The sequence below is a fragment of the Lissotriton helveticus genome, chromosome 2_1 (genome assembly GCF_964261635.1).
Source record: "Lissotriton helveticus chromosome 2_1, aLisHel1.1, whole genome shotgun sequence".
Taxonomy (NCBI): Eukaryota; Metazoa; Chordata; class Amphibia; order Caudata; family Salamandridae; genus Lissotriton; species Lissotriton helveticus.
The window spans coordinates 694,794,160-694,815,668 of NC_136059.1; the positions used below are offsets into that span (position 1 = coordinate 694,794,160).

The window sequence follows — 21,509 nt, forward strand, 5'->3', positions numbered from 1 at the left end:
ACCTTAGCAGCATGAAATACAGTATAAGGTTCCTGGCAACACAATGCCTGAATTTCACTTACCCTGCGGGCCGATGTAATGGCCACGAGGAACGCCGCCTTTCAAGACAGGTGCTGCAGTGAAGCCTTATGAATAGGCTCGAAAGGGTCCTTCATCAGCCTGGACAGCACCACATTCAGTTCCCATGAAGGTGAAGGCAGCCGAACAGGAGGGAACACGTTCTTCAACCCCTCCAAAAAATCCTTAATCACAGGAATCTGGAAGAAGGATGTCTGTGAAGGGCATTTTCTGTAAGCAGTCAATGCAGCCAGATGAACCTTAATGGAATGGAAATTAAGGCCAGACTGAGCTAGATGCAGAAGGTATGGAAGGATAACATCCTCCTTGCAGGTCGTTGGATCATAGTTCTTAGACATGCACCAGACGCAGAATCTCTTCCACTTATAAGCATATGAGGTCCTAGTAGATGGCCTCTTAGCCTCCTTCAATATGTCCATGCAATCCTCAGGAAGATTCAAGTGGCCATATTGCACTATTTCAGGAGCCATGCCGCCAAACTCAACGATGAGAGGTTGGGGTGCACCATCTGCCCCCCGAACTTCGTGAGAAGGTCCAGCCGACACGGCAGCCGCCGATGAGGCAGGATCGACCGGTGAAGCAGGTCCGTGAACCACCATTGCCTGGGCCATTCCGGCGCAATGAGGATCATCCGCGCCCGGGATCGGGCCAGCTTGATGAGCACCGTCGGAATCAGGGGAATGGGTGGAAAAGCGTACAGAAAGCTGTTCGACCAGCTGATCCATAACGCGTTCCCCAGAGTCCCCGGCTGGTAATGCCTCGAGGCGAAGTCGCGGCATTTGCTGTTTCCGGCGGTGGGGAATAGATCCACCTCTGGAGTGCCCCACATGGCGAAAATGTCATCGAGCACCTCGTCGTTTATGACCCACTCGTGGTTTTCGTGAAGCAACCTGCTGAGGGCATCCGCCTGAACATTCTGCACACCTGGCAGATGAGTTGCCGTTATAGTCAGTCCTCTGGCTAACAGCCAGTGCCAGATCGCCTGCGCTTCCTGTGACAGTGTGCGCGATCTCGAGCCCCTCCTGCTTGTTGAGGTAATACATCGTGGTCGTATTGTCCGTCTGCACAAGCAAGGAGTTGGTCTGGAAGGACGGATGAAAGTCCTTCAGTGCCAAGTGAACAGCTCTGATTTCCAGGAAATTGATGTGATACGTAGACTCTGTCGGAGACCACGTTCCCTGGATCTGTATATGGTCTGAATGCGCTCCCCAGCCCAGGAGAGACGCATCCGTAACGATAGTCTGAGTCGGGATATCCTTGTGGAAAGGAACCCCTCTGAGGAGATTCTCTGCTGAGCACCACCATCTCAGGGACTGTTGGGCGTGAAGGGACAACTGAATCCGGTCGTCCCAACTGTAGGAGAGTAGGGTCTGCTTCCTATGGTCACCCCCACTTTTTGCTTTTGCTTCTCTGGTTTTCGACTTAGATGTGGCTGTGGGCCTGCTGATCAGACCCACAGCCCAGATGCACTCTCTCTAAATGTACACCATGTACTCTAGGTACATCCCAATTGGGAATTGGTTCACCTTATCAGCCCCTGTACAAGTGTACCATAGGTGCCCAGAGCATAGGTGCAACCAAGACCTACCAGGGGCTGCAGCATGTATTATGCCACCCCTGGCTGGCCATCCAAACTGACACAACTGGCTGATCACTCAGCTGGGGCAAGGTCATGTAATCACCCCTTGCTTAGGTATAGTATCCCTATATTTACCCTTATATATAGAAACACAGTAACCTATAAATCACTCCTATGGCAGGCCTTAACAATCCTGGAGGCAGAGTGCTTGGTTATGTGTGAGATGGTGCTCTAGCATGAGCTGAGCCTGTCTGCAGCTTTCGGAAGCATGTCCTTACAGCTGTTCTATGATATCGCCATACCATATACTCTTAAATGCATTATAATCCTCGCGGTTAAATGCTAACTTTGGTTTGGCTTTATCCAAACATGTTGTGTAAGATGTCATACGCTTTGGAATACTACGCCCTCGCCAATTATGGCGACGGGGGTAGCATTCCACCCTTCTAGAGGGAGAAGACATGTTGTTGCTGACTATCCTGGTTAAAAGTTAACCGGAGCCCCAGCGTCATAAAATGGACGCTGCTGCCACCGACACAAGTCTGACCTCCTGCTGCTGGGAGTCCTTCCAGTCACGGAGGTTTGGACAATAGGTTTCCTGCCTGGGGAGGTGCGAGCACCACCCCAGACAGGACTTTGTGTATTGGGACAGGGAGGGCTGAATAGAATGAGACACTGCCTGGCGCACCCTAGGTGCTCCATGCATACCCCGGTTCAAACCGGTTGCTGGGACACTCCAGCCCCAGCTCTGGCGCGAAACTGGACAAAGGAAAGGGGGTGTAACCACCCCCCTTCCCGGTCCCACCCATAGGAGGGACCTAGAAAGTAATCCAGCCCATTTTAGTTGTATAAAGGTAGGAGCTGAGTCCTGAGACTTCAGATTAATCCTGAACTGTAAACTTGAAACAAAACTCTGGACCTTCGACATTCTGCTGAAGTTGAAGACTGAAGAATCTCCTTTGTGGCCAAGGAGTGACCACCCTGGGCAACCAGGCACCATCCAGCAAATCAACGGCTTGCTTTGTCGACGTTCCCGCCGGAACCCGAGCACAGAGCCTGACAAGACCCAGACTTCCAGACCTCTCTGACCCTCTCTTCACGACTGCAGAATAGCTGAGATCCATGGAGGCGACGAGACACGTGGGACCGGACACCTTGGAAAGCCGGCAACTTGCTAACTGTGCAGCTCCTGAGGCATCCTCGAAGCTGTGCACTGGGGATTGAGAAACCCCGAACCCGAGCTCCACCTGCACCGAAGATAAGCCCTCCACACTCCACGAGTTCTGCCTGGGGCCCTTCTGCTTGTGTTCTGCTCGACGCGTTGTCCGGTTGCTGGCCCGTTGGCTAGTAGCCTCTGTGACGACAATCCTTTTGAACCACCTCGCTGGTCTGGTTGCTCCAGACTGGCCCTTGCCTCCCTGCAAAGGTGAGGCACCCCAGACCTTGCTGGTCTGCACCAGAAGCCTTTGTTGAATCCTGCTTGGGTTGCCTTTGCCAAGGCTTGTTGACTCCAATCCGGAAGTCGACTCCTCCATCTGCGAGAACCTTCGTGGGACAGCTCGTCTCCAGCACCTGGTCATCGTCGACTCCTCCTGGTCCACGTGGCTGCCAAGACAAGCTTCATGACAGCACCTGATTGCTCCTCGACGTCGTCTGGTTCCTTCCTGGTTCCACCTGGTCACTGGCTAGTGACCCAGACTCTGTCCCCTCTGCTTTCAGGTCCTCTTCATCCTCGATCCACCCTTGGATCCACCCGGACATCTTCCTCCTGGTCGCCTGCAGCATCTTTCTTCAAGGCTCCATAGGATTCAACGACGAAACCTGACACATCTTCACACCTATGCACCCGCCGTCCGTGGGTGAGGTAATGCGAGTACTTTGGTGCTCCCAAGGGTATTGACTATCCAAGTGTCTACGTCTTTAATTGTTTCCTCCTAGCTAAACCGGAAGTGTCCTAAATCCTTCTAAATCTAACTTCTAAGTTCCCATTGACTTTGCATTGACTCACGCGTGTGTGTAAAGACACTGCACGCGCCGCCTGTTGCCTCCTACTCCTAAACTATTGTTCAGATAGTGTAGCCCCAGCGATTCCCTAGGCCTTTCCTTTTCTCGTGACGTAGTACTTATACCACTTTCTTAATATATGGTTTGGTTTGCCCCCAGGGCCTAACCGTAAATTGTGCAACTTAACCTATTCTGACTAAGTATCTCGTTATGTGCTTTGGCCTCTGATCTCATAAAGAGTTCAGAGGAGTGTGTTAGTAAATAAATACATATATATTTTATATATATCCTGTGTGGTGTCCTTTAATTTGATATTCAAGGGGTTACATATGGTAAAACAGCTGGCTTTACACGCTCTCAAGAGTCTTTTAGCCTAAGACTGTTCTGTCCACGCTACCACTAGAATAGCTGGTTTATAAGGTTGACTTACAACCATCACCATAAAGGTTGTTTGGACAGGTGCAAGGTGATCACTAGAATAGTGAACATCATATACCAGGCCAACTTCTCACACCAACACCCTTTCCTCTGGTCTCACTGGCCCTCCAAACATTCCTGTAGCGGCCTCATGTGTAGGCACGCGTGCGGAGTAAGGAAGATACAAGAGGCCATCGATCCCAGTAGAGAAGACACCGTCCTCACTGTTGTAGATGGAGCTGCTATGAGAGCCTGAGCCGTCCGAAGGATGGATAAGCGTCTCTCCTCCGAAAGAGACACGCTTGCCGACAGCGTATTGCTGGAGGCTCCCAAGTACTGCAGGCACTGCACAGGAACCGGGACAGATTTGGACAGATTTATGTGCAACCCCAGACGGTTCAACAGGACGGCCGTCCTGTTGAAGTGCAATTGCGCTTCCTGGAAGGTGGAGGCTTTGATCAACCAATCGTCCAGGTAGACAAACACCTTGTTCTTTCTCAGGTGTGCTGCTACCACAGCCATGCATTTCGAAAAAGTCCTGGGTGCAGACTTCAGTCCAAACGGTAGTACAGTGTACTGATAGTGATTGGTGCCGACGAGGAAGCGCAGGAACTTCCGATGTTTCCGTGCAATGGGCACATGGAAGTACGCATCTTGCAGATCTATCGCGCACAGCCAGTCTCCTCTCTGTAGCTGGGGATAAATCTGGTGCAAAGACAGCATGCAAAACTTTTCCCTGCGAATCCACTTGTTTGCTTGTCGCAAATCCAGAATGGGTCTGAACTCTTTCTTGTCCTTCTTCTGTATTAGGAAGAAGCATGAGTAAAGACCCTTTCCCCTTTGAGACAGAGGGACGTCTTCTATCGCCCTTTTTCTTAACAGGGTATCGGCCTCCGCCTGGAGCTCGCGCAGTTGGAACTGTGAGCCGACCGGTGGAATTGCTGGCAGCGGGCTGGTGAAACGAAGACTGTATCCATTGCAAACAATATTCAGCACCCACTTGTCCTGAGTTATGTTTCTCCACTCTGCCAGGTAATGTTGGATGCTTCCCCCCACCGGAGCGGGTAACGGATGAAGGGGAAGTAGCATCTCAGGGCCTAGACCCGGCCGGGCCTTTGGTCGCGGAGGAAGACTGTGACGCTTTTAGAACGGTTTCCGCTGGAACTGTTGCTGTTGTTGTCCAGCCTGTCGACCTTGCCCTCTGCCTTGCGCCCGGTACCGCCTCTGGAACGGGCGGAAGGTCTTTTTCCGTTCCTTAGGCTTTTCTGACCCGACAGCCGTCAGGGTTTCCGCCTCTGCCTTCATGCGTCATCCGCATGTTTCCCGAAGAGGGTTTCGCCCGAAAACGGTAGGTTAGCAACTCTCAGCTGCGCCTCAGGCTTCAAGGACGTAAGACGCAGCCAGGCGTGACGCCTCAGGTTGACCACATGGCAGTACCCGTGGGCTGCCAAGAGGGTGGAGTCCGCAGCCGAACTTATCACCTGGTTGGAAACCAGCAGACCTTCAGCAAGGATCTCTTGGAAATCTTCCTATTTTTCCCGGGGAAGGTGTTCCGAAAACTGTTGGAGGGACTCCCACAGAGTTGATGCACTTGCGGCCTTCATTGATGTGGAGGCCGTCCCGCAAACCTTCCTGCCTGCCGACTCCATCCAGCGGCTCTCCTTGTCAGGAGGCACTGTCGATGATGGGGTGGTGGCATGCTGTTTTCTTGCCGAACCGTCACAATTACCGAGTCAGGCGTAGGATCCAACCGAAGAAACGCTGGGTCTGAGTCAGGAGCCTTATATTTCTTCTGCAGCCTCGAAGGTGCCGACCTCGTAGCCGCAGGAGTGAGGAACAGCTCCATGGCCGGTTCTACCAGCCCAGGCACCAAGGGCAGCAAAGGGCGAGACAACTGGTTCTTGTGCAGAGTTTCGAAAATGACGGAAGTCAATGGTCCGGGTACAGTGAGCGTGATGCCCAGCTTAGTCGCCCTTCGCAGCAACACGTCCTGGAAGGAGACTGTCGTCTACTGGAGACACTCTCGTCCGAGGGGAGTCCGACAGGGTAGGTGAATAGTCCCTGCCACTGGAGGAATCCGTATAGCGGGACCTCGACCGGTCCCTCCTGTGGCACCGTCTGGATCTTGTAGAAGAGCGACGGCGACTCCTGGATCTATCCCTCCGTCCGGAGCGAGATCTCGACCTCCGCGGCCTCGGAAGGACAACGGGCCATAGCGGAGGGCGCTGTGGAGGCCTAAACGGGAGCCTAGGTTGCATTGGTCCCGTAGGTGGCGTCGGGAGGAGTGGTAACGAGGCAGACCTCAGCGGAGGTGGTGGTGTAGGATGCGGAGGACGATGAGGAGGAACAGGTGGCGGAGGAGGCGTCGGGTTACGTGGAGGAGGGTCCTTGGGTAACGGAGGAGGTGTAGGTGACCTCGGCTTGCAGGGCGAATAGACTTGTGAGTGCTCTGAGCCCGGAGCCTCTTCCCCTCTCTTTCTGTTCTTCGCCTGACCTGAAGGGGGGGACCTAGAGGCCGTACTCCTGGCAGCCAAGCGACGGCGCCGCCGCGACCATGGACCTGTGGTGACCAACGACACAGTCCTGGCTTCGGAACGTCTCCTGGAGGACGATGCTTTCCTCCTTGACGCTGAGCGCCTTTTCGACATCGATGACCGTCGTCTCGACGTCGATGATCGCCTTGTCGATGAACGCCTTCTCCGCGTCGATGAACGCCTTCTCCGCGTCGATGAACGCCTTCTCCGCGTCGATGAACGCCTTCTCCGCGTCGATGAACGCCTTCTCCGCGTCGATGAACGCCTTCTCCACGTCGATGAACGCCTTCTCCACGTCGATGAACGCCTTCTCCACGTCGATGAGCGCCTTCTCCACGTCGATGAGCGCCTTCGCCACGTCGATGATCGCCTTCTCCACGTCGATGATCGCCTTCTCCACATCAATGATCGCCTTCTCCACATCAATGATCGCCTTCTCCACATCAATGATCGCCTTCTCCACATCAATGATCGCCTTCTCCACATCAATGATCGCCTTCTCCACATCAATGATCGCCTTCTCCACATCAATGATCGCCTTCTCCACATCAATGATCGCCTTCTCCACATCAATGATCGCCTTCTCCACATCAATGATCGCCTTCTCCACATCAATGATCGCCTTCTCCACGCTGAACGTCGATGGTGAACGACGGGGACGCCTCGACGTCGACTGCCTGCGCCTCCTTGAACCCTCTCGACGTCGATGATGACTCGACAACGAAGCAGTCCTCGGCGTCGACCTCGTCGGAGGTCTCGACGTCAATCCCCTCGACTTCGAACGTCTACGTCGGATCTACGAATATCCTTGGTCTTATCCAGATAGAATTTCAAAACCCTTCTGACATCCAGGGAATGAAGAGACCTTTCCGCTGGAGTGGAAGGATTCTGAAAAAATGTAGGCAACGTTATAGTCTGGTTAACATGAAAATCAGAAATCACCTTAGGAAGGAACTTAGGGTGAGTACGCATCACAACCTTAGCAGCATGAAATACTGTATAAGTTTCCTGGCAACACAATGCCTGAATTTCACTCACCCTGAGGGCCGATGTAATGGCCACGAGGAACGCCTTCCTGGACAGGTGCTGCAGCGAAGCCTTATGGATAGGTTCAAAGGGCTCCTTCATCAACCTGGACAGCACCACATTCAGCTCCCACGAAGGCGAAGGAAGCCGAACAGGAGGAAACACTTTCTTCAAGCCTTCCAAAAAATCGTTTATCACAGGAATCTGGAAGAAAGATGTCTGTGAAGGGCATTTCCTGTAGGCAGTCAGCGCAGCAAGATGAACCTTAATAGAATGGAAATTAATGCCAGACTGCGCCAAATGCAAGAGGTATGGAAGGATGACATCTTCCTTGCATGTCGTCGGATCATAGTTCTTGGACATGCACCAGATGCAGAACCTCTTCCACTTGTAGGCATAAGACGTCCTAGTGGAAGGACGCTTAGGCTCCTTCAGTATGTCCATACAATCTTCAGGAAGATTTAAATGGCCATATTGCACTATTTAAGGAGCCATGCAGCCAAACTCAATGACGAGAGGTTGGGGTGCACCATCTACCCCCGGAACTTCGTGAGAAGGTCCGGCCGGCACGGCAGCCGTATGTGAGGAAGGAGAGACCGGTGAAGCAGGTCCGTGAACTACCACTGTCTGGGCCATTCCGGAGCAATGAGGATCATCCGCGCCCTTGACTGGGACAACTTGATGAGCACCGCCGGAATCAGGGGAATGGGCGGAAAAGCGTACAGAAAGCTGTTCGACCAGTTGATCCATAACGCATTCCCCAGAGTCCCCTACTGGTAATACCTGGATGCGAACTCTCGGCATTTGCTGTTGTCGGCGGTGGCGAACAGATCCACGTCTGGAGTGCCCCACCTGGCGAAGACGTCTCCGAGCACTTTGTCGTTTATGACCCACTCGTGGTTTTCCTGGATCAGTCTGCTGAGTGCGTCCGCCTGAGCATTCTGCACACCTGGCAGATGGGTAGCTGTTATCGTCAGTCCTCTGGCTAGCAGCCAGTGCCAGATCTCCTGCGCTTCTTGTGACAGAGTGCGCGATCTCGAGCACCCCTGCTTATTGAGGTAATACATTGTGGTCGTATTGTCCGTCTGTACAAGCAGAGAGTTGGTCTGGAAGGACGGATGAAAGGCCTTAAGTGCCAAGTGAACAGCTCTGAGTTCCAGGAAATTGATGTGGTACGTGGACTCCGTCGGGGACCACGTTCCTTGGATCTATAACTGTCTGGAATGCGCTCCCCAGCCGTGGAGAGAAGCATCCCTCATGATAGTTTGAGTGGAAATGTCCTTGTGGAACGGAACCCCCTTGAGGAGGTTCTCTGCTGAACACCACCATTTCAGGGACTGCTGAGCGTGCAGAGACAGTCGTATCCTGTCGTCCCAGTTCCCTCGCCTCTGGTCCCACTGATCCTCCAGACATTCCTGCAGCGGCCGCATGTGTAGGCTTGCATGCGGAGTAAGGAAGATACAAGAGGCCATCGACCCCAGTAGAGAAGACACCGTTCTCACTGTTGTAGATGGAACAGCCATGAGAGCCTGACCCTTCCGAAGGAGCGATAAGCGTCTCTCCAGCGAAGGAGACACGCTTGCTGACAGCGTATTGATGGAGGCTCCCAAGTACTGTAGGCACTGAACCGGAGTCGGGACAGACTTGGACATGTTTATGTGCAACCCCAGCTGGGTCAACAGAACGGCTGTCCTGTTGAAGTGCAATTGCGCTTCCTGGAAGGTGGAGGCTTTGATCAACCAATCGTCCAGGTAAGGGTAAACAAACACCTTGTTCTTTCTCAGGTGTGCCGCCACCACTGCCATGCACTTTGAAAAAGTCCTGGGCGCAGACTTCAGTCCAAACGGAAGTACGGTGAATTGATAGTGATTGGTGCCCACTTGGAAGTGCAGGAACTTCCGGTGTTTCCGTGCAATGGGCAAATGGAAGTACGCATCCTGCAGATCTATCGCGCAAAGCCAGTCTCACCTTTGCAGTTGAGGGTAAATCTGGTGCAAAGACAGCTTGCAAAGCTTTTCCCTGCGAATCCACTTGTTTCCTTGTCGCAAATCCAGAATGGTCCTGAACTTGTTCTTGTCTTTCTTGCGTACCAGAAAGAAGCGGGAGTAAAGACCCTTTCCCCTTTGAGACAGAGGGACGTCTTCTATCGCCCTTTTTCTTAACAGGGTATCGGCCTCCGCCTGGAGCTCGCGCAGTTGGAACTGCGAGCAAACCGGTGGAATCGCTGGAGGCGAGCTGAGAAAACGAAGACTGTATCCATTGCAAACAATATTCAGCACCCACTTGTCCTGAGTAATTTTTCTCCACTCTGCCAAGTAACTTTGTATGCTTCCCCCCACCGGAGCGGGTAACGGAAGAGGGGGGAAGTAGCACCTCAGGGCTTAGACCCGGCCAGGCCCTTGTTCGCAGAGGAGGACTGCTGACCACCTCTGCCCCTCTGGCGCTTTTGGAATGGCCGCCTCTGGTACTGCTTCTACTGCTTCTGCTGTTGCTGCTGTTGCTGCTGTCCAGCCTACCGACCTTGCCCTCTGCCCTGCGCACCGTAACGCCTTTGGAACGGGCGGAAGGTCTTCCTCTGTTCCTTCGGCTTCTCCAACCCGACAGCCGTCAGGGTTTCAGCCTCCACCTTCATGCGGGCCATCTCCTCATTCGCACGTTTGCCGAACAGGGTCGCTCCTGAAAACGGTAGGTTGGCGACCTTCTACTGCGCCTCTGGCTTCAGTGATGTTAGAGGCAGCCAGGCGTGGCGTCGCAAGTTGATCCCATGGCAGTACCCGTTGGCTACCAAGAGCGAGGAATCCGCAGCCGAGCTTATCACCTGGTTGGAGACCATCATCCCCTCATTAATGATCTCTTGGAAATCCTCCCTTCTGTCCGTGGGAAGGTGTTCCAGGAACTGCTGCTGGGACTCCCATAAGGCCCGGTCGTAACGGCCCAACAGAGCCGAGGCACTCGCGGCCTTCATAGAAGTAGAGAACGTACCGCAGACATTCCTGCCGGCCGAGTCCATCGAGCGGCTCTCCTTGTCAGGAGGCACCGTCGACGACGGGGCGGTGGAGTGCTGTTTTCTCACCGCTGTCACTATCACCGAGTCCGGTACAGGGTACGAGCGAAGGAACGCCGGGTCCGAGTCCGGGGCCCTGTATTTCTTTTGCAGCCTGGAAGGTGCCGATTTTGTAGAGGCAGGGGTGAGGAAGAGCTCCATGGCAGGTTCTTCCAGTCCTGGCACCAAGGGCAACAAGGGGCAAGACAGCTGGTTCATATGCAGGGTCTCGAAGATGACTGAAGTCGATGGCGTGGGCACCGTGAGTGTAATGCCCAGTTTCGCCGCCCCACGCAACAACACCTCTTGGAAGGAGACAATGTCGTCTACTGGAGACACCCTCGTCCGAGGGGAGTACGACAATGTAGGCGAATAGCCCCGGGCACTGGACGAGTCTGTGTGGCGGGACCTAGACCTGTCCCTCCTGTGGCGCCGTCTGGACCGTGTGGAAGAACGACGGTCACTTCTGGATCTGTTCCTCCGTCTGGAGTGAGATCTCGACCTCCTTGGCCTCGGTTTGTCCACTGGCCGTAAAGGAGGGAGCCTAGGACGTGGAAGCCCCGTAGGTGGTGTCAGGAGATGAGGCAAAGAGAGAGACCTTGGTGGAGGTGTCGAGGAGGAGGAGGAGGTTTATGAGGAGGGGGAGGAGGCGGTGGAGGCGTAGGATTACGCGGAGGAGGGTCCTTGGGCAACGGGGAGGCGTAGGCGTCCTGGGCCGTGAGGGCGAAAAGGTCTGGGAGTACTCAGAGCCCGGAGACTCTACCACTCTTCTTCTTTTCTGCGCCGGCCTTGATGGGGTGACCTAGAGGCCGACCTTATCGTGGACGAGCGACGGCGCCGCCGCGACCGTGGGCTCGTGAAAGCCGAGGAAAGGCTGACTACAGAGCCCTGGGACTCCGTCCTGGTCTTAGAACGCCCCCTAGACGTTGATTTTCTCCTTCTCGACGCTGACCTCCTCTTCGACGTCGAGCGTCTCGGCGTCGATCGTCTTCTCGACGTCTATGATCTTCTCCTCGACGTCGATGATCTCCCTCTTCTCGACGTCGAAGATCTTCGTCTCGACGTCGATGATCTTCGTCTCGAAGCCGAACGGCGGTGTCGCCTCGACGGCGAGCGCCAGTGCCTTCCAGACCCTCCATGACGTCAATGGCGTCTCGACGACAAAGCGGTCCTCGACGTCGACCTCGTCCGAGGTCTCGACGTCACTCCCCTCGACGTCGAACGGCGACGACGCTTCGACCCAGAGCCCTGGGGAGACGGGGAGCAGACGGTGGTCATCCCTCTCGACGCCGAGGCTATCGACGTCGACAGAGACCTGGGTCGTTTTCTGGCCTTCTCTTTCCTGAGGAGCCCCCCAGAGACCGAAGTACAGGCAGAGGAAGAGGCCTCTCCATGCCCAGACCCACCTTGATCTTGAGCGGTCTTCTTTACTCCAGTCCTCGGAGCAGAGTCTTCTCCCTGTCCTTCAGGGTCCTGTTGGAGAACTGCTGGCAGATCTCACAATCCACAGGGACATGAGAAGAAGGGAGACAGAGGATACACACCCTGTGTGGATCAGATTTGGCCTTCTTCCTGGCACACTCAGGGCATTTGTCAAATAAGGAAGGCATATCTGACAAAAGAGTGGCCAAACTCACCAGAAAACTCCAGCAAAGGGAAGAAGGAACAAAAACACGTCGAGTGAAACACTCTAAACACTTGAAAAGTGCAAAAAATAAGACAAAACACCCAAAAAGGGAGAGCTCAATGCTCCAGGGTCCTGCTAGCAGGAGCCGGAAAAAAGAACTGAAAGTGGAGGGAGTTGCTGTGCATTCTGGGATACCGAGAGTTCTGGAAAGTTTCCTTAAAGGCACGGTATCCCTTTTTAAGCCACATAATGGCAGCCTATGGGGGGCTTGTCTGTCCATCCCTTTCTCTCTATCATTCCAAGGATTTGGTGAAGGGGGAAGTTTCTCTATGGTTGAAACTTGGCAGACTGTGCTGAATATGATATTGGTGGAATATCTTTTGCATTTCTAGTTGATGTACTGGACAGTGTAGCCTTGCATGTATAGGCTGCATTATTTGTCTTTAATTCGCTCTTAAGTGTCTATGCAGGACTGCACAGAAGACAGCTTAAGAGATTATTTTTGATTGCTCCGGGGTCCCCCGCACATGAGCGGGACTATTCACTAGATTATGACTATACACAGAGATCCCCTACTACAGAACGTTTTGCAAGAAATCACTGCACTCATCCACGTAGGGACAACAGGAAAAAAGCAATTTCAAGTTTATACAGGGACGATAAATGTTGTGTTAATTGAGAGGCTTGGTAAAGGGTATTTTGTATACATACATTTACACATAAAAGTGCAGTGTAGGAGAAATATATTGTAATTTACAAGGGACTGAACAACGATTACAGCATAAGAGAGTAGCCAAGGGAAATCATAAGGCATGGTTATGAGCAAGAGAAGGTTTGTAATGAGGCAGGTCAGAGTCATAAATGATAGAGGTTACATTATCAGGCAGGCTAAACATTGGAAGCCGGGAGACCCAAATGTTGGATAGGGGCAACGATGTTTAGATAAGAACAAACAGGGGGTTTATGGTAGGCCAAAATGTAAGTTTTGTACAGGAAGGGAAGATGGGATAACAGGCCTCAGGCAGTAGTGAGCTATTTCTCAAGCGGAAGCATCGGCCAGATTTGAGGGAGACTAACAAGATGCCAGTCTAAGTACTCGTGATAGGTTATCCCAGCTTCTAGGTGAATTACCTGAAAAGGAGCAGGAACAGATTACATAAAAAGAAAGGAACTTCACGTCAGAGGTTTTTTTTAAAGATGGCACTGTAAATGAGACATGCAGTTTTGTTGATGGTCCGTCCTCCATGGAGAGACATGTAACATCTTTAAGGACTATGCAGTTTTTTTGTGAAATGTGCAGAAGTCTAGAGGAGGGAGCTGGAATAGGGAGGGGGAGGTCCTGAATGTGAACAAAAGGAATCAATAAGGCATTACTGTACTTCATGCGGTATGGTAAGCTTGAAATTCATTCTTCAATCACCTTCATGGGAGTAGGGTTTGATGTTCTGAAGATGCCATTTGCTGATGTTGGGTGCTCATGGTAATGCTCTTAATGTGCAAATCGAGACGTAGCCTGTAATACCTCACAAAATAAAGGAATTTGTCTGAGGTAACCAATTTTAGGGGAAGTCCTAGAGGCTGTTAGAGGGGAACTCCAGGCAACCAAGTTAGCACTGCCTAGGTCGGATGAGAGGAGCAGAAACTTGTCTTGTGCAGGTATGAGTTTAGGCGGTGTTATAACATACAAGATTTGATGGACAAAAAAAATTATTAAAGCGTTTGGCATCTGTCGCCGAGTTTAGATGCAGGTAAAGGTGCTAGTCCTCGGGAGAAAAGCAGATACACATTCTCACCTGCTAAAAAAGATTTCAGGCACAGAAGCATAATGATTACAGAACCTGACCAGTTATGCCAGTCCACAAACGCATGGTTTCTAGAACGATGGCATGATCTTGGATATCAAAAGTCTCTGCAAGGCCAACAAGAATCATAATATTCAATAAAAGGAGCTGTTTCTGTGCAATGCCAGCTCTTAAACCAATTTAAAAATCTCCCAGCAGGAACTTGTTAAGGATATAATTCTCAAGATGGGAGGCAACACTTTAACCTTCTTTTCCTCACGAAGATTTGGGAAGTGATAGAACGACAATTGTTCGATTAGATTTGGGCTAAATTAAGCAGAAAACCAAAAGCAACGAAAATACCACAATGAAATGTATAGTACTACAAAGAATAAGTAAGGGGACCAATGTGATAAATATGATGCTATTCTGGATAACACTGAATGCGGGGAACTAATCTAGTGGCTAAGAAATGTTTAAAATATTTACAAAAACATCTAGCATTTTTCAGTCGAAAGCTCTTAAAATGTTCAACTCTGTATGATAGAAACGATCAAATCGACGTTTCTGAAAGTACAATTTCTGAAGGTCGGGCATGGATGAAAATGCACCAAGTTAGAAAAAAACAGTTGCACAAATAGAACATGACTCCTTGAATTGACTGTAGCCTCAATTTCTCTTACCCCTTATAGAGTACCAAAAGCTTTTCATAGACTTTTGGCAAGTCATCTTTGAAATCTTTCTGGTTAAACTTCTCATACAGACTTCCTAGGCCCTTTAAAAAAAAACAGAAGCATACATTTCATTTCAGAGTTTTTTATCCATTTGAACATAAGACCATGCTGTAATTTTACTTTAAAACAAGACGACTTATGAAATTTGGTTGCTGGGCATGCTGAACATACCATAATTGCATTGTCAACTTTGTAAGCAAAGTCAATATGTAACCATACAGTTAAAAAACAAAATGTAGGAATTGTTACTTACATACAACGTTCGGGCTCAGGAAGAATAAGGTACTTTCCTTCGGAAAAATGTTTTCTGATGAAATCACCCATTCACACAGTTTCCCCAGAAGAAACGTATTCCTGGACTTGCAATAATCTCAGAGTATTTTGAAGCATTATTTATTTCGACTCAACATACATCACAAAAATAAAGGGGCTCCCACCCTCACCCCTCCAAACAGAAAGAAAGTGAATACCAACCCAAACCAAAATATAACCTTTTAGATTTATTTATTTAAGTTGATCCTCTGTAAGGAGAAGGCGAACATAAGGCTGGTTGCATAACTTCAACATGAGAACCTCAAAATTGCTGCTGCAAAATTGGATTGTCTGATTTCAGGAGCCTGTTAGGTGTAATAGACTGCAGGAAGCAGACCGGAAAGTAGGCCAAGTCGTATAGTACACCCAGTGTGCAATAACTTAGTACTTTTAAGAAGACTTGCACTTCACAGGAAGCCACGAAGAGACTGCCATAAAGTAGCTACTCAGTCAAATTTCCGCAGATTAAATACAAGTTGCACACCCATATTTTGGATCCACTGAACTCTGCCAATTGCTGACAAATGGAGGCCAAGGCGCATGGAATTATCATAGCCCACAGCAGGAGGATCTCTTCTCCGAGGAGAGTGGACTCATTTTGGCATGGAATGTAAAACAGGAGCTCTTGTAGGTGGAGCCATAAAAATATAAGACTGCCGAACGTTCGATTTGAACCTACATTGGCAGATTACTATCAAGCATAAAGTCCAGGTTCCTGACCTTCGGGACTCTGATAAGCTGGCTTCTGGATGTTCTGATCAGCATAGATCCGTCCAGTACAGAGTCTCAATCTATCATCAATACTCCAGTCTTATCCTAGTTCATTTTAAGGAAAGCGGGCCCCAAAACAACTATAAATTAAAGTGGCAGTGCACGATCAGCATAGGATCGGTAAGATACAGCAGTAACAGAAAGCAGTGTAACAACCTAGCTGACTTTTTTTCAAATAAGATTGAAGACATTTATTCGCATTGACCCCTTGACAACCTTTGTGTAAATGTCTGATGCTCTGCCGCCGGTAGTCACCAACTCCTCAGTAGCCTTTCTCAATTCATTGCCTCTTATAGGTCTGCCTTCTTTTCAGACTCTCTGGAGCCACGTAAAATCTGATTCTTGGGATGATCCTCTTAAACTGGATCTTCTTATGAAACTACAGGACCAGCTTCTTCCTCCTTGCCTAGAACTGGTCAATCTCTTGTTGCCTACCGCTCCGGTGACTGGCCCATGAAAGCAAGCGAAAGTTTGTCCCCTCCTCAAGAAACCATCTTTGGATGCCTCCAAGCCAGAAAACTTCTGGCCCATTTCCCTCCATTCCTTTCTGGCTAAGGTTACAGAACATTATGTCAACGGTATTTTAACTAAATTCTTAGAAGACAACCATATTCTGGATGCTTTCCAGAAGGGATTTCGGACTGTCACAGCACGGAATCTGCTCTCCTCTCTGTTTTTGGTACATCTTCATAGCACTTCGGATGAGGGCAGATCCTCCGCCCTGATTCTACTCGTACCTACTGCTACATTCCATACAGTGTCTCACCAAAGTTTACTTGAGCGCCTGCAAGATATTGGCATGGGGGTGTCGCCATTTCCTGGTTTGCCTCTTTTCAAGATATCTCTCCCCCTTACAGTAGACAATCTCACGCGGTACAGCATTCCTCAGGGCTCATCCTTAAGCCCTACCCCGTTTAACATATACATCCAGCCTTTAGCTCGAGTTGTAGAATCTTTTTAGCTTAAACTGGTTTCGTATGCTGGCGATACCCAGCTTGTACTTTCATTCTAGGACACTCCACCACTTGATATTGATAATTTCCACAAAGGCATGCTTGCGGTGGCACAGTGGATAACTGTCTATGCCTGAATGCTGACAAGACAGAGATTCTTCTTGTTGGCAAACATAGCCCTGTTTGGGACGACTATTGGTGGCCCGCCTCCCTTGGGGCCTACCTCCAACCCAAGTAGTCTATTACAAATCTAGGAGTTTGAATTGACAACATTCTGGCCTTTGAGGTTCAAGCTAAATCTTTTGCCGACACTTGCTTCGGTCTCCTGAGAAATCTTAAACCTATTCTGGGGCTTTTTGACCTCCATATTTGTCAAATTATAATTCAGGCGGCCATTCTTTCTCGGTTGGACTATTGTAACATTTTATACTGAGGTGCCAATCGATCTGTTTCTAAAAGACTCCAGCTAGCCCAAAATGCAGCTGCTAGGTTGTTTTTTTCTCTTCCCAGGTTTTGCTCTGCCACAGGCCATCTGCTCAGTTTTCATTGGCTCCCTGTGGAGAAACACATTCATTTTAAGACATTTGTTTTAACAGTAAGATTCTACATTGCCAGGGGGCCCCTATTCTGAGCCAGCTTATTTAATCCTACCAGCCCACACGCTCCCTGTGTTCCGCCAACCAGAACTTGGTTATAGTTCCCCAAGTAAGGAGAGTCAGAGCTGAGGGCTCATTTTTTTCGTGCTCTGGCTCCCTCACTCTGGAACGCTCTTCCCTCTCTATCAGAAATACTCAAAGCCATCTTCTGTTTAGGAAATTCCTAAAGACTTGGATTTTCTCAATCTAGCCTCTTACCCTCTTTTCGTGGAAGGCTGTCAGCTGCAGGTGTGTGCTTGTAGGCCTAACGCTGGGAAGCCCCTCCCCCCCTAGAACTGGGAAGAACATGTGGCCTCAAGGCTAGAGCGGTCGACTTCGGAGCTGGGGAACTGGGTTCGAGCCTTGGCAGGGACGCTCTACATCCTGTGATTCTGGGCAAATCACTTAATCTCCCAGTGCCCAAGAAAAACAACTATATCTGTCTGTAACGCAACTAGCACTCATGTAGAGCGGTCTGATACCTTCGGGTCTATATAAAACAAAAAAAAGCCCCATTCTGGGGGCAGTAATGCATTCTATAAATCTTGCATCAAAACATAACAAAGTGTCATAGCAGCGCCAAAAAGGCATCCCTACTAGCATTAGTTCTGACAGTTCTGCACTTCGCAAAGACCAGGGATTGAAAGAAATCGAGCAAATGAAACACACATATACTCTCCAATACTTGACACTATCTGCCATGGGAAGGCAATGAGGAATCTGTGGAAAGCTAGCTACAAATTAGAAAGAGCATTACGGCTACTCCCTCCTACAAATTTCTCAAAGGAACCCTTCCCAAGGCAGCATTAAGGGGGAAGGCATGGCTCAGAATCAAAGTGTTTCACTAGAGAGCTTCAACAGACTGGCCTGCAGAACTGTGATTCGATGTACCTGTGAGTAAAGTCAGTAATGCTTTTTCAAACTATGGAGCACAGCATATTGCACTCACTGGCATCCCACTCAAGAAAGCTGAAGTCACAGCTTTTCCTCAAATATTGAGATCTCTGGTAGCTTCTGAAGGACCTTTTAGCCAGTGTGTAATATAGTTTTATATACAGGGGGTCCCGTGAGGAAACTGTCTGTTTTCTAACAACTGTACCGAGTTATGGTGACACATATGCTACAAATACCTGGCCTTCAATGCTGGTTTCCTAAAAATCTTTCAAAGTAGATGTTAAATGTTAGATGCTCATCTAGAATTCAACTTACAAAATCGCTCCTAAATCCGAGAAGGATGTGGAGAAGAAACGAAAATCAGAAGAGAGATTCACGGAGAAGCAACACTTCTTCAATACTTATGGAAACATGTGCATAATGGATAGGCATAATGAGGAGCCCCTTTTAGGGAGAGATAAGGGCCAATATCTTTTACAGTTCTGATGTTTAAACCCTTGTGGGAAAGGATAACCACTAATCACCTACCTGAGTAGGTTGCTTTCAATGAAGGTCATCTAACTGCCAGCAAAATGAAAGACCGGTATTTTCATACTCCCTACCTTAATAAGATCCCTGCATGCATGTTTAGAGTGTATAGGCATGGGTGAAGGGCTGTCCAGGGGGGCGTGGCCTAACGCGGAGTGAGCAGCATTGCTAAAGATCTCAGACAGGCCGGCCACGATCAAGATCCATCCCGACAGGCCACAGATAAAAATCTGACCTGGGGGTTGTGGTAAGTTGGCCTGATGTGCAGTGCTCACTATTCTAGTGATCACTATATATCAGTCCAAACAACCCTTATTGATGATTGGTTGTAAGTCAACCTTATAGACCAGCTATCCTAGTAGCATGGATACGAGCAGTCTAAGGCTAAGACTCTAGAGGGCGTGTTAAGCCAGCTGTTTCACCATCACATTACCCCTTGAACACCCAGTGAAAGGACACCACACAAGTGTTATGAAAATAAACAGTGTATTTATTAGAATCACAACAACCCTGTACTCTTTATGAGGACAGGGTGCTAGGCACACAACAAAACTCTTACGAAAATACTTAAGTTAGCACGGTATACACAAATGCCAGAGGGGCACGAAAAACCATATACTCTAAAAGTGGAATGCGAAATTACTAGCAGGTAAGTACAGTACTAATAGGCTTTGGAATCGCTAGGACTTGACTAGGGAATCGTTAGATTACTTCTAGGAGGCCCAGGGGACTCGGGTGCAGAGTGTGCACTCTCACGCAGGATGCGGGACAAAGTCTATGGAAGCTAGTAAAGTTAAAGTTAGTGTTCACGGGCGAACCCGACCTTGTAGGGAGAAAACGACAGTGGATCCTGACCCTTGGATAGTGAGGCTATGCTGGGGCACCGAAATGCCGAAGTTACCTAGCCCAGGGGCTGCAGCTGCATATGTCTCAAAAGACGTCGGGAATCCTCGTTGCCGGACCAGGAGCCTGGAAGAAAAGATGCTGGCAGGCGACCAGTGAAGATAGTTCGAGTTGATCCAAGCCTGGATCTGGAAGATGGATTACACCTGAAAGCAGAGGGGACCAAGTTCGTGACTACTAGCCAGTAGTCAGTGGGCACCAGGAGGGCACCGGATGGTAGTCACCTCGACTAGGTGAGTGGGCGACGCTGGCTCTGCAGATCTCACGGACCAGGAGGCGTTGTCGGCGACCAGGATGGAGAGGCGAGCTGTCCCACGATGGATGAAGCTGTCGGCGTCGAAGAACCCAGGATTGGGCAACAAAGCCTTGGCTAATTCAAGCCCACGCGGTGGACTCAAAATGGCGTCTTGAGTGGACCAGGAGGGTCCGGGGTGCTCCTCTTCTGGAAGGGAGCAAGAGCCAGTCTGGAGCAACCAGACCAGCAGCAGTGATGTCGTCGGGCGTCGTTCAGAAGGCCACAAGCGAGCGGGCTAGTAGCCAAACAACGCGGTGAGCAGCAAAAAGCAGAAGGGCCCCACGCCGATCGTGGAGATGCTGGGGGGCTGATCTTCGGTGCTGGAGCTGCTCAGGGTCGGGGCTTCTCGGACCCCAAAGCACTCACCAGGAAATTACTCGGCGGGCGTGCTGTGCAGAAGTCGTGCAGTCTTGGCAATAGTCGGTCCCTTGAGGTCTCGTCGCACTCACGGTTCTCAGCTTGGCTGTAGAGGTGAGTAGAGGTCGGAGGTGCCAGGGAAGCCGGGTCTTGTCGAGCTGGGCAGTCGGATTCCGGAGGAAGGACTTACAGCAGACCGCAGTGTTCTTGCGATGGTGCCTGCGGATGCAGGGGGACTACTCATTAGCCACAAGGGAGAATCTTGAAGAAGGAAATCTTGAAGTCCTTTCGTAGAAAGTCGTGTCTTGATTCCAAAGATGATCTAATTTGGAAGGGGGCCTGCTCCTACCTTTATCTGGGAAAAGGGGGCTGGCACGCGACTAAGTCCTGCCCTATGGGTGGGACCAGGAGGGGGGTGGTTACACCCACTTCCTTGGCGGGCTTTTCCCCAGCTCAGGGTCTGGAGTGTCCCTGGAACTGGTTCAAGCCGGCCTATGCATAGTGAGCACCGGGGTGCCACTTGCAGTCACCTTCCTCTGAAGCCCTGCCTACCTAGGATACACAAAATCCTGTCTGGGACGGTGCTGGCACCGCCCCTGGCAGGAAACCCTTTGTCCTTATCTCCTGCTCTGGGAGGACTCCCAGCAGCAGGAGGGCAGACTTGTGTCTCGGTGGCAGCATCCATTTTGTGGAGCTGAGGCTCTGTTTGACTTTAACCGGGGTTAGGGGTTACATACATGTCGTGTCCCTCTAGAAGGGTGGAATGCTAACCCCGTCGCCAGAATTGGCGAGGGGTTAGTATTCCAATTCGTATGACACCTTACTCGACATGTTTTGATAAAGCGATACCAGAGTTGGCACATAACCGCGAGGATTATAATGCACTTAAGAGTATATGGTATGCAATATCATGGAAACGGCTAAGGGATAGATCCCGAAAGCCGCAGACAGGCTCAGCTCATGCCAGAGCACCATCTCACCTGATTCCAAGCACTCTGCCTTCAGGATTGTTAAGGCCTGCCATAGGAGTGACTGATA

General features: G+C 50.4%; 1 protein-coding gene across 1 annotated transcript in view; it reads right to left on the reverse strand.

Moving 5' to 3' along the window:
- The window catches only part of SKIC3 (SKI3 subunit of superkiller complex), a 1,397,627-nt gene that overhangs the window by 1,232,972 nt on the left and 143,146 nt on the right, over positions 1-21,509 (reverse strand). The window contains exon 4 of the mRNA XM_078675399.1: positions 14,773-14,864. Coding sequence (XP_078531525.1) covers positions 14,773-14,864 — 92 coding nt within the window. The remainder of the gene's footprint in view (positions 1-14,772; positions 14,865-21,509) is intronic.